The sequence below is a fragment of the Asparagus officinalis genome, chromosome 3 (genome assembly GCF_001876935.1).
Source record: "Asparagus officinalis chromosome 3, Aspof.V1, whole genome shotgun sequence".
Classification (NCBI taxonomy): Eukaryota; Viridiplantae; Streptophyta; class Magnoliopsida; order Asparagales; family Asparagaceae; genus Asparagus; species Asparagus officinalis.
Window position 1 is genome coordinate 77,630,349 of NC_033796.1, and position 13,100 is coordinate 77,643,448.

The 13,100-nt window shown below is 35.2% G+C and overlaps 1 protein-coding gene across 1 annotated transcript in view; it reads right to left on the bottom strand.

Moving 5' to 3' along the window:
* Nucleotides 1-7,182, bottom strand: part of LOC109834361 (protein ROS1-like) — an 8,354-nt gene extending 1,172 nt beyond the window's left edge. The window contains exons 1-13 of the mRNA XM_020402369.1: nucleotides 5,939-7,182; nucleotides 3,513-3,603; nucleotides 3,009-3,360; nucleotides 2,389-2,468; nucleotides 1,818-1,902; nucleotides 1,657-1,748; nucleotides 1,439-1,507; nucleotides 1,296-1,332; nucleotides 1,126-1,208; nucleotides 479-910; nucleotides 329-365; nucleotides 197-254; nucleotides 1-109 (exon numbers count right to left, since the gene is read on the bottom strand). The exon at nucleotides 1-109 is cut by the window's left edge and continues 28 nt beyond it. Coding sequence (XP_020257958.1) covers nucleotides 1-109; nucleotides 197-254; nucleotides 329-365; nucleotides 479-910; nucleotides 1,126-1,208; nucleotides 1,296-1,332; nucleotides 1,439-1,507; nucleotides 1,657-1,748; nucleotides 1,818-1,902; nucleotides 2,389-2,468; nucleotides 3,009-3,360; nucleotides 3,513-3,603; nucleotides 5,939-6,902 — 2,489 coding nt within the window. The 5' untranslated portion in view covers nucleotides 6,903-7,182. The remainder of the gene's footprint in view (nucleotides 110-196; nucleotides 255-328; nucleotides 366-478; nucleotides 911-1,125; nucleotides 1,209-1,295; nucleotides 1,333-1,438; nucleotides 1,508-1,656; nucleotides 1,749-1,817; nucleotides 1,903-2,388; nucleotides 2,469-3,008; nucleotides 3,361-3,512; nucleotides 3,604-5,938) is intronic.

Here is a 13,100-nt window from a genome sequence, read left to right on the forward strand (position 1 = left end):
TGTGCTTCCCGTATGCTATTGCAACTAAAGCATGTAGCATTGTCACACAATTTACCACCTTCGTTACTACAGCATGATTTTAGAGGCTCCATAGATTGAGCTGTTTCACCTATTAAATCAGTAGTCAGCACCTAATTTAGTTAAAATAGAGGCCAACATGAACATGAATTTTCCATCATACTAGAATTTTGCATACCTGGCGTCCATATAGCTAGAAGGTAAGGACAAGGATCATCAGGCACTCTTTTGTCAATCTATCATGCATTGAATAAGAGGATTAATATTACATCTAAAGTTTAGAAAAATTAGTAAATAAGAGAGAACTTACCCCTTCCAGAAGAGGATGTTCATCAGGGAGTTGATACCTGCAAGGATTAAAAAAATAAAAATAGAAAACGTAAATACAATTTAAACTGCACCCTATATAACTTTAATATTGTATGTTATAACTATCAATAAGAAGAGTTGACTAACGTACGCTTGATGTTCTGTCCGCAAGCGGCTTACATTCTTTAGCTTACGCAACGGTATAGAAGCAGCTTCAGAAGTTAGAGCAACTAAAGCCTTTGAACAGTCACCATCTTGAAGACCCATACTGTTCTCTTGCATATAATTCCTTAGATTTTGTTTAATCTTTCCACAGAGATTTATAATGGGAATTTCATCTGGATCATTATGAAGAAGATCTTCGATATCCATTTCTGATGTTTCAAAATATTGGGGCTCTGGCGTAGCAGGTTCTTCAATAATGGGCTCACAGTTTGCTGTGACAATTTTCACATGTCGTTGCTCTTCAAGTTGAGCTAAGAGATAATTTTGATTATAAGCTGGGACATGGCCTCTTTCCGAGGCAATAACAACTGAGCTTACTGAACTTGTTTCCTGCGGTCTTGGAAGTGCAAGCCTCGAACTGCAGCACAGAAATTGATGCATTAGTAACTTACCATCTTTTATTAATTACTTATGTTTGTGATGCTCCCTATATTAATCTCTATAATAGAATACACAAGAATCCAGCATAACTTACCATAAACATTCATCATATCTATAAAGTATTATTTGGAACCAACTAACTCATTTTTTTTAGTAGCTAGACAACCATATATTAGTTTTAAAATAAAATACCTCGCACATGCACTTGCAAAGTGCTTGCATTCTCCTCTCATCGGACATGCGTTGCAATTAGGATTGCTCTTTGTACAGAAAACCTGCAGAAGAAATTATTGTACTTTCCTCAAGCATGTAAAACACCGCGTCAATTTGTAAAATTATAGGAAAAGGCTTAAGTACATCACCTTGCCAAAAGTAATTAACATATAGTGCAAGTTATACCTGCAAAGTCATGCAAGTGTTTCATAGATGATTTATATATAATAACCTTACGAAGTTAGTGAAACTTGAGACTACAAAATTTTCTTGCAATTGTGAGAAAGCTTACAGTGTCTCCTGATCAAGTTTACATAACCGAGGCCAGAGGTACTTCTGAATGGTTGCCAACATGGGATACCTTTAGAGGAATTATAATATATCATGATAATTTTTCTATCTTGCTCAGTAAGATGACAAAGAATAGTCAACATAATTCATATTAAAACTACTTACCTTTCTAAAAGATGCAACCGAAAGGACTCTATAATTCGTAGTAAAACTACTTACCCTTCTAAAAGATGCAACTGAAGGGACTCTGGCAAGGGTTGAAGTGGGACCCATCCCAGTCTTACGCAAATACGACCCACATTAGTGTCAACCTGCTCGGTCATGCAAAATGTAAGGATAAGCATATTAAGTATTTAAATTTTGCAAAGTAGTTCACTTACAGGAAAAGCTACTTGGTGAAGCGATAAAAGGCGAACACATTCGACACTTTTGAGACCTAAACCATGTATACTTAGGAGGTATTCCCTGAAAAGCATCATAAGCATTATAACTTCAAGTTTCCAAGTCAAATATCATCTGGAAAAATCATACGTAAGTACATATATCGTAATGACATATATGAACAATAGGCTTATTCATTTAGTGTGCTACCTCTACCTAAATACTTGATATTTCATATTAGGCTTGTAGTGGAAACTGTGGAGGCAAGCTCCCCCTCAGTACCCAATATAAGTTACAGAGTGATGTATTAAACGTATAGAATTGAGATCATTCGATCCATTACTAAGATGCAGCATACAATTCCAGGAATATCATACTCAGAATCGAGGTGTAATGGCATCTGTCTAGCAAGACACAAGTTGAACCAGGCATGAACAGATAAAATGGATAGAAGAAACAGCTTATGACGAGGGAGAAATGCAAGGTCTTCTTTCTGGCTAATTTTAGACGACAAATATATATTCAAGAATCTGTAAAATACATGATTTGAAATGAAATACTCAGTCTTACTTCACTTTGTTGGGCGGAACATCCCTTAGCCATTCAAGATCGAGGCTTCCATGAATTCTGACTAAACAATTAAGTAATTTCTGCAAAAAATAATAATAAAACAATTAACGGTGAATGTCTTCTTATTAGAATTTTACTATGTTTCCTTTTGCAGTGAATAAATTTTCATTGAATATACTACAAGATTTCTGTTATCGAATGTATATTGAGCCGCTATTTATTAGCTACAGTTATAAAGAGAGCTACATTTATGTTTGAGCAGTGACAACTACACTACTATCTATGCTGCTTCTACACGAGAAGAGAGAAGTAAAGGGTCCATTGCGTTCAACTTTGTTAAAAAATGATGACTCATCAATGGAGCCCACACTTGTTTTTCTTATAGTGTGGAATTAGTTTGGGAGAGAGTGTGGAATTAGTTTAGGAGAGAGTAGTGTAGTTATCATTATTTTTTATGTTTAATACTTTTAACATTTTATTTGGCAAAAATATTGGCGCAGTATATATCGAATTCTCTAATGTAGCATGAGATATCTTGTTGTGTATCAAATGACCTGAATAATGCATTTGATGCTCCAGTTTAGAACATGATTTCAAATAATAGATTCTTTAAGCATTACCTTGATTCTCTCTGCAATATTGTTATGTTGGCCTCGCGCTTTAATTGCCTGAGATATGTCATGCACTTCAGAACATCTTATTGCATCGTAATTGAGAGCATCCATAGTATCCTTGCTCCTCTCTTGACTGACACCCTTGTGAGGTATCTCTTTCCTTAAGGTATCCCAATCATAATTCTTTTTATTGATTTTGGCTTTAACCTTTTTCCTTTTTGATGTATTCAAAATCTCATCTGAACCCATTTGGGTTGTGCATTCCTCATTTCTTAAACTTGATTTCGCTTCATTGATTTGCTCATTTTCACTGGTCTCCAAAAGAGGAAATGTTGCAGCAAGGCTCATAAATGCTGAGCTGTCAAGATTAAACCAGAAACCATAAGCTGATTAAAAAAGTGAAAATGATTAGTATAGATGATTTCCATTCAATATGGAGAAACAATAAATAACAGCCATATCTTACAAATCCCAAATCATTTTTTAAATGATCTAAGGAACAAAGTTTACCTCGAAAGATGGTCAGCTGTATTTTGGGTCAGGAAAACGCCAGTCACTGAATCCAGAACTGACCCTTTCCATCTGGAAAAGCTTCTATCGCCTGAAAAGAAAATTTTAATGCCAATAAACATTCTCAACTAAACTGTTTACAAGTGATAATACAACAAAATATAATATGGGACATATATATTTTTTTTCTTGTTCAATCATCTCTATGCATATAAAACTAGTACAATCTATGCATTGCATTGAAGATTTCACATTTAAGATGTCAGAAGGTTACTCCTTAAGCTCTTCACGCCAATTCAATTGTTTAGTTTGTCTCATCAATCAGCAGCGTAATAGTAGTATCTTATATTAATGTAATTTCAAAATAGAAACAGAACCATAAAGCTCATCAATCAATTTTCTGTTCAAGAAGAATGAGAGAGATATAGCTATGGACCAAAAACTTCTGACTACATGGCAGTGATAAACAAGTCCCCCAGTTTCTGTCTGTCTCATATGATGGAAAGTATAGCAAAAGAACACTCCTACAGCATCCCTTTCCCTTTCTATCTTTTTAGCTCTAAAGTTTTTTCGTATATCTGCAATTCACTTATTGTGCTGTGGTCCTTCTTGTGTCTTTTGCTTACCCTTTTGTCATCCATACATTGACTAGTGGTGCATTTGGGATTTATGTAGCTAAACTTCTACATCCTGATTGACGATAGGAAAGAACTCGTTGGGATGGGGTTCTCGAGTAGAATCACAGTTTTTCTTTTTGAAAAAAATGAAAATTCATAAATTCCAAGGTAATTGTATTTTCTCTTGAATGAGTCAATAACATTCCTTTTCTGTCTCCATGTCTTTTAAATGATGAGGCTTTTGTAGAGATGTGATTGTGTAGACTACAAATAGTTAACAACATTGTGTGTGGACATGGGTAATTGTGTCTTCTATATTGAACACTAAACTCTGCTTCCCAGTTTTTGCAGTGATTTGTCAAGAAAATATTTAATTTCTGGAAGGAATAAAATGCATGTTGTGCCTGAGACACAGTATTAGCCTGTTCAAAGGCATAGAACTAGTTTGCAATATCTAAGAAAATCATCATGAAACTTTGGAAAAGTTTATCAGAATATGAACATAACCACAATAGATTATACGCAACTTTCCTAAAACAAAAAAGAATTTTAAATTTAGAGCAAACCATATGAATTTTCACCATCAAATGGCTAGAAAATCCCTACTAATAAAATACTGCAAGGAGAATGTCACAAAGACCTTTAAGCAAAGATGAAAATGATTGGTCATGTATCAGACTACAGGCCATTATCCTTTGAAGATCTTTGGTTTTAAACATGAAAATAATTTTTTGTTAAAACAAAATGTGGTTTTAGCAACGGCAACAGATTTTGCGGTGCTGAATCCACATGCATGAGTATATTAAGAAAAAACTTAAAAAGAAAAAAATAGATGAGTATAGATAAGGATGAACAGGTAGATAAAAAAGAAGAGAAATGCATTAAACTTACTTTTATCACCTGTGATCTCCAGGAAAACCCATAGTTAAAAGAAATAGAAATGGAGAGGGCTACATTTCTAAGAACAGAGGAGGGCATTAATCTGAAGCAGTTTCCTCTGCTAGCACCTTCCCATTATTCAATTGTCACACAAACAAAGCACAAAATAATGATGTTTGCGGTCTCGGTAATCTCCATGGTGTTGCCTTGTGAAAGAATTGATTCTAAATCATTTTGGCAAAAAGTAGCTCTTTTTATAACTGAAAATTTCAAAATTGCATTAGTAATAATGGTTGTAGCTGGAGGGAGATGAACCCATACAGTTGTAAATGCAACTGTATTATATTTTCACAAATGAAATAACTTCAAAACTTTAGAAATACCAATAATTTCCATATTATAGTTGTCAACCCTTTTCCATTAACCTCCCTTTAGACAAAAAGAAGATGGCTCCTGGAAAGCTTAATCTGCTTGCTGCTGCTTGATGCCCAAACTCAAACTATTCCAGAATACCTTTATGATTATATGCATTTTAATAGAAACTTAGACATATCCTATTATAATGTATTATTTTAATGGTAAATTTAAGTTATAATAATACCATAATTTCTTAGATGGACTAAACTAGCTTCCTTTTTATTAATGCACCTTCTAGTTAATGTATTTACTTAAAACTTACCTTCACCACACAACATGCCTCTTACAAAACAATTTTTTGGTTGACGTTGTAAACGTGTATTTCAGCAAAGCATGAGGCTAAAGAACCAAAATTTTTTTGAAATCCATATTTGGATAATTTTTTGTTTCAGTGAATAATTGAGGGAACATTAGAGAGATGTATGGAATAAATTAACTTTTGGTTTGCTAATTGCCACTTCCCAAATGCATGTTAGCAAAATTTTTATTTTTATTTTTAAAGCTAGTTAGTACCAAGGATTAGATGCATTCGAGCGATGAGAGAATAAACTCGTTCAGAGAAAACTCTCCTTTCTTCCTCCCACCATATCTGTTCATCTCCGTCGTCAATTCTTCCTGTTGCCATCCAAAGTTGCCAGACTCTGTTCGTCTCAGGATCTAAATCAACTTGTGCCCTTATCCTCTTCTTCTTCTTCTTCTTCTTCTTAACAATGAAGCGAACCATCTGACCCCTTCCATTAGCATAAGGAACTATGGCCATTTGTAACTCAGCATCATCATTTATTTTTACATGAATATTCTTCCATCCAGTGGCCTGCTTGTTCATCCTATATGTTCTTCTTTTCCTGCAATTTACGGGAAAGGTACCTGCATTGTGATCTTCACACACACTTCTTTCCTTACAAATTTTCGGAGGATCTGCGTTGCATTTTTCATTCACTCTCTCAATATTTCCCCTCTCCCTCCTGCTTATTTTCTTTACAGGAAAACCACTGTCCGGAGTAGAGTTTTCGATAAGACTGTAGCTTCTCTTTATTCCCCTACGATCCTTTGAATTCTCATCTATCGAAGTAATAACTGAGCTACCATCTTTCTTCTTCCTCCGAGCATACGTCCTCAACGTTTTCACTTCTACCTCGCTCAAAATTTCTTCGTTTTTCTTCCTCCGCCGCCGCTCATAAGTTATCCAGACTCTCTCTTCCCTTTTCACAACTACTTTCGCCTTCTCTTCTTCTACATCATCAAATTCAAGTTCTCTCTTCACATCTACAGTTTCTTGAATATCAGCTTCTACATTCTTCCTCTTCTCCTTGCGGATATACTTTCTCTTTGCCGGAGTTTTTTCCTTCAACTTCGGCGGAGTCTTTGGAACTCTCACAACACATTTTACTTCTCTAATAACCTTAGGAGTGTACTTCTTCCTCTTTGGCTTCTTCAATCTCGGAGTCTTCATCTTGATCTCCTCTTTGTCTTCCATATTAAGCTAAACGAAGTCTGAAATTATGCAAATTATTTCAATTTAATGCAACAAACACGCGCAAAAAACGAACCGCGCGACCGGAGGGAAAAAAGAGAACTTGCATGTTTTTCTTTGCAGGAACTGTGGGTTCAGAGGAGATGATGGATTTGGGTCCTTAAGGATGACGATGATGAACTTCTTTTGCTAAAGCCAGTCAATTTAGGGCTTTTTTTTTATTTGATTTTGGGTGAAGGATAGCTAGGAGATGAGAGTATGAAATGCTCTAGTTTTATGAAAGTGTGAAGGTTTTTTGAAAGGTTGTAACAGATGTCTTTTTTGTTGACAGATAACTTGTTCTTAGACACGTGTAGCTCGAATTCCACTTGATCTTACACGTAGTAACTTATATTTGACAGTAATTTCTATCTATAAATTTCATGTACTAACTTTAATTAAATCGGTGCTAATTTGTAGGATAAACATAGATGAACGATCCCTCTTTCCTCAATGTAATTATTTTTATTTTTCGCATTTTATCTCCTTGCAATTACCCAAGAATTTTATTTATTTATTTACTACATTTTAACGATAGTGTAACAAGATACTAATAGCTAAAAAGTAAAAAGTAAAAAGAAAACTTTAGTAAATAGAATCTTGTAGTTTAAAATATAACAAAGCAATCATCAGGGGTGCAAATAGTTTGGACATGACTAGGACATTATACTTATTATATCCGTGTTACTAGTCACAGTTACAAATATAAATATAGATACAAATACGTCTTGGTAAGGAAAAGTTGTATCAACACCGGCCAAAAATTGAATACAAAAAAGAATATACATGCGAATGCAAAACATGTATAAAAAAATATAATAATATTAAAGAAAATATAGTTCATATGAACAAGAAAACTCATTAATATTGTTCAAGTAAATGTGGATGACTAGATCTGTCGATAATCAAACTTGACCTCAACTCAATTAATCCGAGGACTAAAGAAAATTGCAAAACATATACTCAGATATTTTAGATACGAATATGAATACTTTACTACATATCCGTATCTATAACCATGTCCTATGGATGTAGATATTTCATAACCATATTCGTATGATACGTATACATATATATCCTTGGATATGGAAAATTTTTACACCCCTAAGACCCTAATCATCATGCGAATATTCAAGATACAATATTAGAAAATGAAAAAAATAATAATAAAAAGGTAGAGTCCTTATGATATGAACATAGGGATTTTCGCATCTATTTTCAACTTTAAACGAGCAAAATTGACTCTTTGATGCCATGATATTAGTTTGAAAAAGTTAGAATAAATAATAATTTAATTACAAAATTCATTGTAGATGTAATCGCTTTAAAAAAATAGTAGGTTATACCAAAATATAGAAACTTACACTGCAAATATCAAAGCTGTTGAAATACAAAGTGAGTTTAAACTAATTTAATTAAATATTTTAGGTCTAAGAGTGGTTTTTTTAAGTGGACGTATTTCAAAGTAAACTTGGATGGGCAAGAGTTTGTTCATAGACAAATAACCCTTTATAGAAGTGGATGAGTATGAAAATGAGTCGGTGTAAACTTTGAGTTTTTAGGTTAAGAAACCCATATAGGGTTTGCAATGACGGGACATTAAAATGAAAAAAGCCAACAAAACAATAGTTTTAGCATTTTGTTGAAAAAAATACATCATATAGCTAATCAATTAGAAGAAAAGTATAAGAAGTTACGGCAATATAGCAACTTGCACTGTACACCAAACTAACTATTAAAATACAAAATGAATCTATAATTAATTTTGTGAAGTACATTTAAGTCTAAGAGTGATTTTGAAAAGTGGATGGATTTAAAAATAAATGGAGGATATTATGTTCATAGGCAGAAAACCCTTTTTGGAAGCAGACATGTTTAAAAATAATAAGGATCAAACTTTGAGTTTATAAGTAAAAAGACTCTCTGGAATTGAGTGAACTCAAAAATAAATTGGCAGGCTTCGGATTTTCAGTAAAATATACTAGTAAAATTTTGAAAGTGGGCGGACTTTAAAATTAGTGGACTTTCAAAATTAGTGGGGTAAGGCTTTGGGCTTATACATAAATTAGAAAACACAACTTTGAAAGGTGACACGTTTAAAATAAATACAGGTAAAACTTTTGAATTATTAAAATAAAAGGGAAAATTGCCTTTAGCCCCCAAAACGAGTGAGAGTGTCCCCCTACCAAGACTTTGTCAACGGTTCAAAAGCCCCCCCAAAACGAGTGAGAGTGTCCCCCTACCAAGACTTTGTCAACGGTTCAAAAGCCCCCCCAAAACTCGTGCAATTTTCTTCTAGCCCTCAAAACACCCCACCACGTGAAACACCGTTTAAAGACAACATGCTCTTCCCAAAATGCCCTTTGATTTAACCGCCTCCCGTTTATCTATACCATTCCTCATCGTTCGTACCTTCTCATCTCTCTTCTGTCCAAGCGAACCGACTCCAGAAACCCATTGTAAAACCCTAGCCCTAAATCAACCAACTCCAAAGCTTAATTAAAAAATGGCCGACGATTCAACCCCAAAGCAACCCAACATGTCGACATAGCGAAGACGACGACGCATTGCAGTTTGTCATCTCAAAAAGACCGTCGATCGCAGCAGAGTGGAATGATGCTGGCGCTTCAATTGCTCATGTTCTAGAGGACATCACAGCTAGCCATTCTCATCTCTCAAGTCCAGCTCAACCCAAAAAGCTAGTGCAGTGAATAGATTTAGAGGGCAACTCTAGCACTATCGGCACTAACGCCGCCTCTAAACGCTCCTGGATCTACAAAGTGGAGCTAAAGAGAAGCACATCGCAGTTCAAAAGAAGTGATTTTCACCGCAAATATATGTTGTTTATTGTGTTATTGTGAAGGATTTTGTTAAGTTGTGTGATTTTTTACCGCAAATATATGTTGTTTATTGTGTTATTGTAAATGATTTTGTTAGGTTGTGAAGGTTAGCTTGTAATTGTCAAGGAAATACACTAATTGTTGATGTTATGCATTAGTTGTTGAGGTTATTGATCTGTTCAGTTGTGGCATGTGGCATGTTAGTTGTTAACGTTTAGGGTTACTTGTTAAGGTTATGAGTCGGTGGTGAAGGTTATTGTTTACATACAACTGCTAGTTGTGAAGGTTACTGTTTACTTGTGGTTGTTAGTTGTGGAGGTTATTGTTAACTTGCGACATGTTAGTTGTTTGGGTTATGCGTTTATTGTTAAGGTTATTGATTCGTTGTTAAGGATAGGCGTTACTTGTGAAGCTTATAGATTTTTTGATAAGTTTATAGCTATTTTGTCAATTTTACAGCTTAATTGTTATTGTTACAGAATTTTTTCAAACTATTAATGTATTGTGTTTTTGCTTTGTAGAAAAAAGGCAAAGACCACATCTGAGGTGTGGCCTACTTCAAGCTTCACTGCTTACTACGAGTTCATGCATACATTGGTGCAGCATATAGGGCCAAGGTACTAGGAGGCATACGAAGAAAGTGTATTCAGACACTACGTTCATTTTGGCCCTCCTGGTCTTGATCTTCCCATTTTTGAGCACATTCTGAGACAGTGGGACGATAAAAAGATGAAATTTGTCTTCACTGATACAAAAACAGGAGAAGGCATTCAGTTCTCATTCAATCTTCAATGGGTAATGAGCCATACATGGTTCTCCAATGAGGGGGATCTTGTTGGCCTCAACCGAGACCAGAAAAACAGAATATGGTCGAGGTTTTCACCAAATCCGAGGATGACAGCAGTAGAACTCCTCTCCCAGCACCCACCAGATGCCATGTAGAGGATCTTCTAATGAAGCTTGTACAATCAACCGATCGTCAAGATGTGAAGGACTTTGTTTTGCTTCAGATCCTTTACCAACTGAGCATGATCTTGTGTCTAAGCAGTGTTCTTGGCATTCCTAGGCATTTATTCAAGTATGTTGACAGCATCGAACATGCGAATAACACTGGTTGGGGGATCTACATATTCAGTGAGACATTTGATGCAATTGAAAGGGCACTAAAGGGTCATGGGCCAAGGAAGAAGATTATATATCTTCAAGGGTGTATCCAGCTTGTCTGTGTAAGTATTCCTATTTTGTTGTTATGGTTGCATACTTGTTGTTAAGTTTACAGATTAGTTGTTAAGGTTACTGGTTGTATATTAATGTTACGGGTTGGTTGTTAAGGTTAGGGATTGGTTGTTAATGTTACAGGTTAGTTGTTAAGGTTACGTGTTGGTTGTTATGGTTACAACTTTCTTGTCAAGGTTACGCTTTTATTGTTATGGATGCTTATTTGTTGTTAATGTTAAAGGTGGTTGTTAAGATTCTCTTTCTAATGTGCACCTGTGGTATTATGAACTTACTGGCATCAAGAAGCCAGTAGTGAGAAGTACGACGCGACATCCTTTCATTAATTGGGTTAAACTGGGAGATGTTGCGGGATCCCTGAGATTGGCCACTAGTAGCTAAAGCAAGGCAAGCTACTATAAAGATTCCAAAGTTCCAGGGCCAAGTACACACTATTGAGGGAGGTTTGCTGTGGAAGGAGCAAGAGAAGGAGAAAGAGAGGAAGAGAAAAGAAGAGAAGATTGAAGAGAGAGAAGAATAAGGAATCGACTCCTAGAGACGTCGGTAGGGCTCGTGGCCCAAGACAACCTCTTCCCAAAAAGCAAAGGGGAAAAGAAGATGATATCATTCTTGAAGGATGGGTAAGCAATGTAGTAAAATTGTGAATTATAAATGTATTGTTAATGTTGGCTATTAGTTTTCAATGATTCCTTTTTTTAATAATACTCTGTCTGTATTTATCTCATAGAGTATGCCACATAATATCGATGATGAAACTATCGAGTAGCACACAGAGGCAGTTGATCAAATGGAATTGCCTTGGCAATTGAGCTATTGGAAGAGTGTCGCGATAATGAATCAAAAATTACATTGCGACGATAAGAGGAAATTTGAAGATTAGATTGCTATCGAACGAATGTAGATAACTTCTCTTTCTGTAAAAGTGGCTACTCTATCTGCTCAAGTGAGGAGGCTAAGAGAGGAACTAAGCGAAGCCCAATGTAGAAGCCTCTTTGTATATAAGAATAAGAGGCCTACTGCAGAGGTATCCAACCCATCGATGGAGATGCAAACTTGTACAAGTTAGATCTTTGTACATTATTTGTGAATTATATTGCATAGTTTTTAAAATTACAAATTTGTTGTTATGGTTAGATATTGATTGTTAGGGTTATAGATTGATTGTCAATGTTAAGGATCCGTTGTTAAGATTAGAGATTGATTGTTAAGGTTAGGGATTGATTGTTAACTATAGGGATTGGTTATTAAGGTTAGATAGAGGTTGTTAAGTTTTTTGTAATTACATTTTGATTTTTTTGAATCAGGCACTCCATGCATTGACATTGACATTGAGAGTGAAGTCCCTCAACATCACTTTGCTGACATTAATAAGGAGAGCGAAGGTGGAAGATCCCTCCACCAGGGGAAGTCCCTCCACCAGATACTACTGACATTGATACAGAGATGGAAGATCCTCGCCCAGAGGAAGCCCCCCCCACCAGAAGCTGACAAATTTTTTGAGGCTGAAGAAGAAATAAATAAGGGAAAGGAGACGACTGGAGAGATGTCTAGCCCAGCGATGGAGTTGTAAACTTGTACATGTTAGATCCTTTTTTCACTACATGTGAATTATATTGCATAGTTGTTAAAATTACTATTTTGGTAGTTATGGTTAGATATTGGTTGTTAGGGTTATGGATTAGTTGTCAAAGTTAGGGATCTGTTGTTAAGATTAGAGATTTATTGTTAAGGTTAGGGATTGATTATTAAGTATAGGGATTTGTTGTTAAGTATACAGATTTGTTGTTAAGGTTACGGATTGGTTGTTAAGGTTATAGATTAGTTGTTAATGTTACGAGTTTGTTATTACTGGTTTGTTGTTAAGGTTAGATAGATGTTTTTAAGTTTTTTTAATAATTATTCTTTGAATTTTCTTTTTTTTTGAAACAGGTACTCCACGTAGCGTGGCTGACAATGACAATGACAATGACAATGAGAGGGAAGTCCCTCAACCCCTACCAGCGAAAGTCCCTACATCAGAAACCGTCACATTTTTTGAGGACGAAGATGCTCCTCTTATTTTTAAAATGAATAAGAGAAAGAGGGA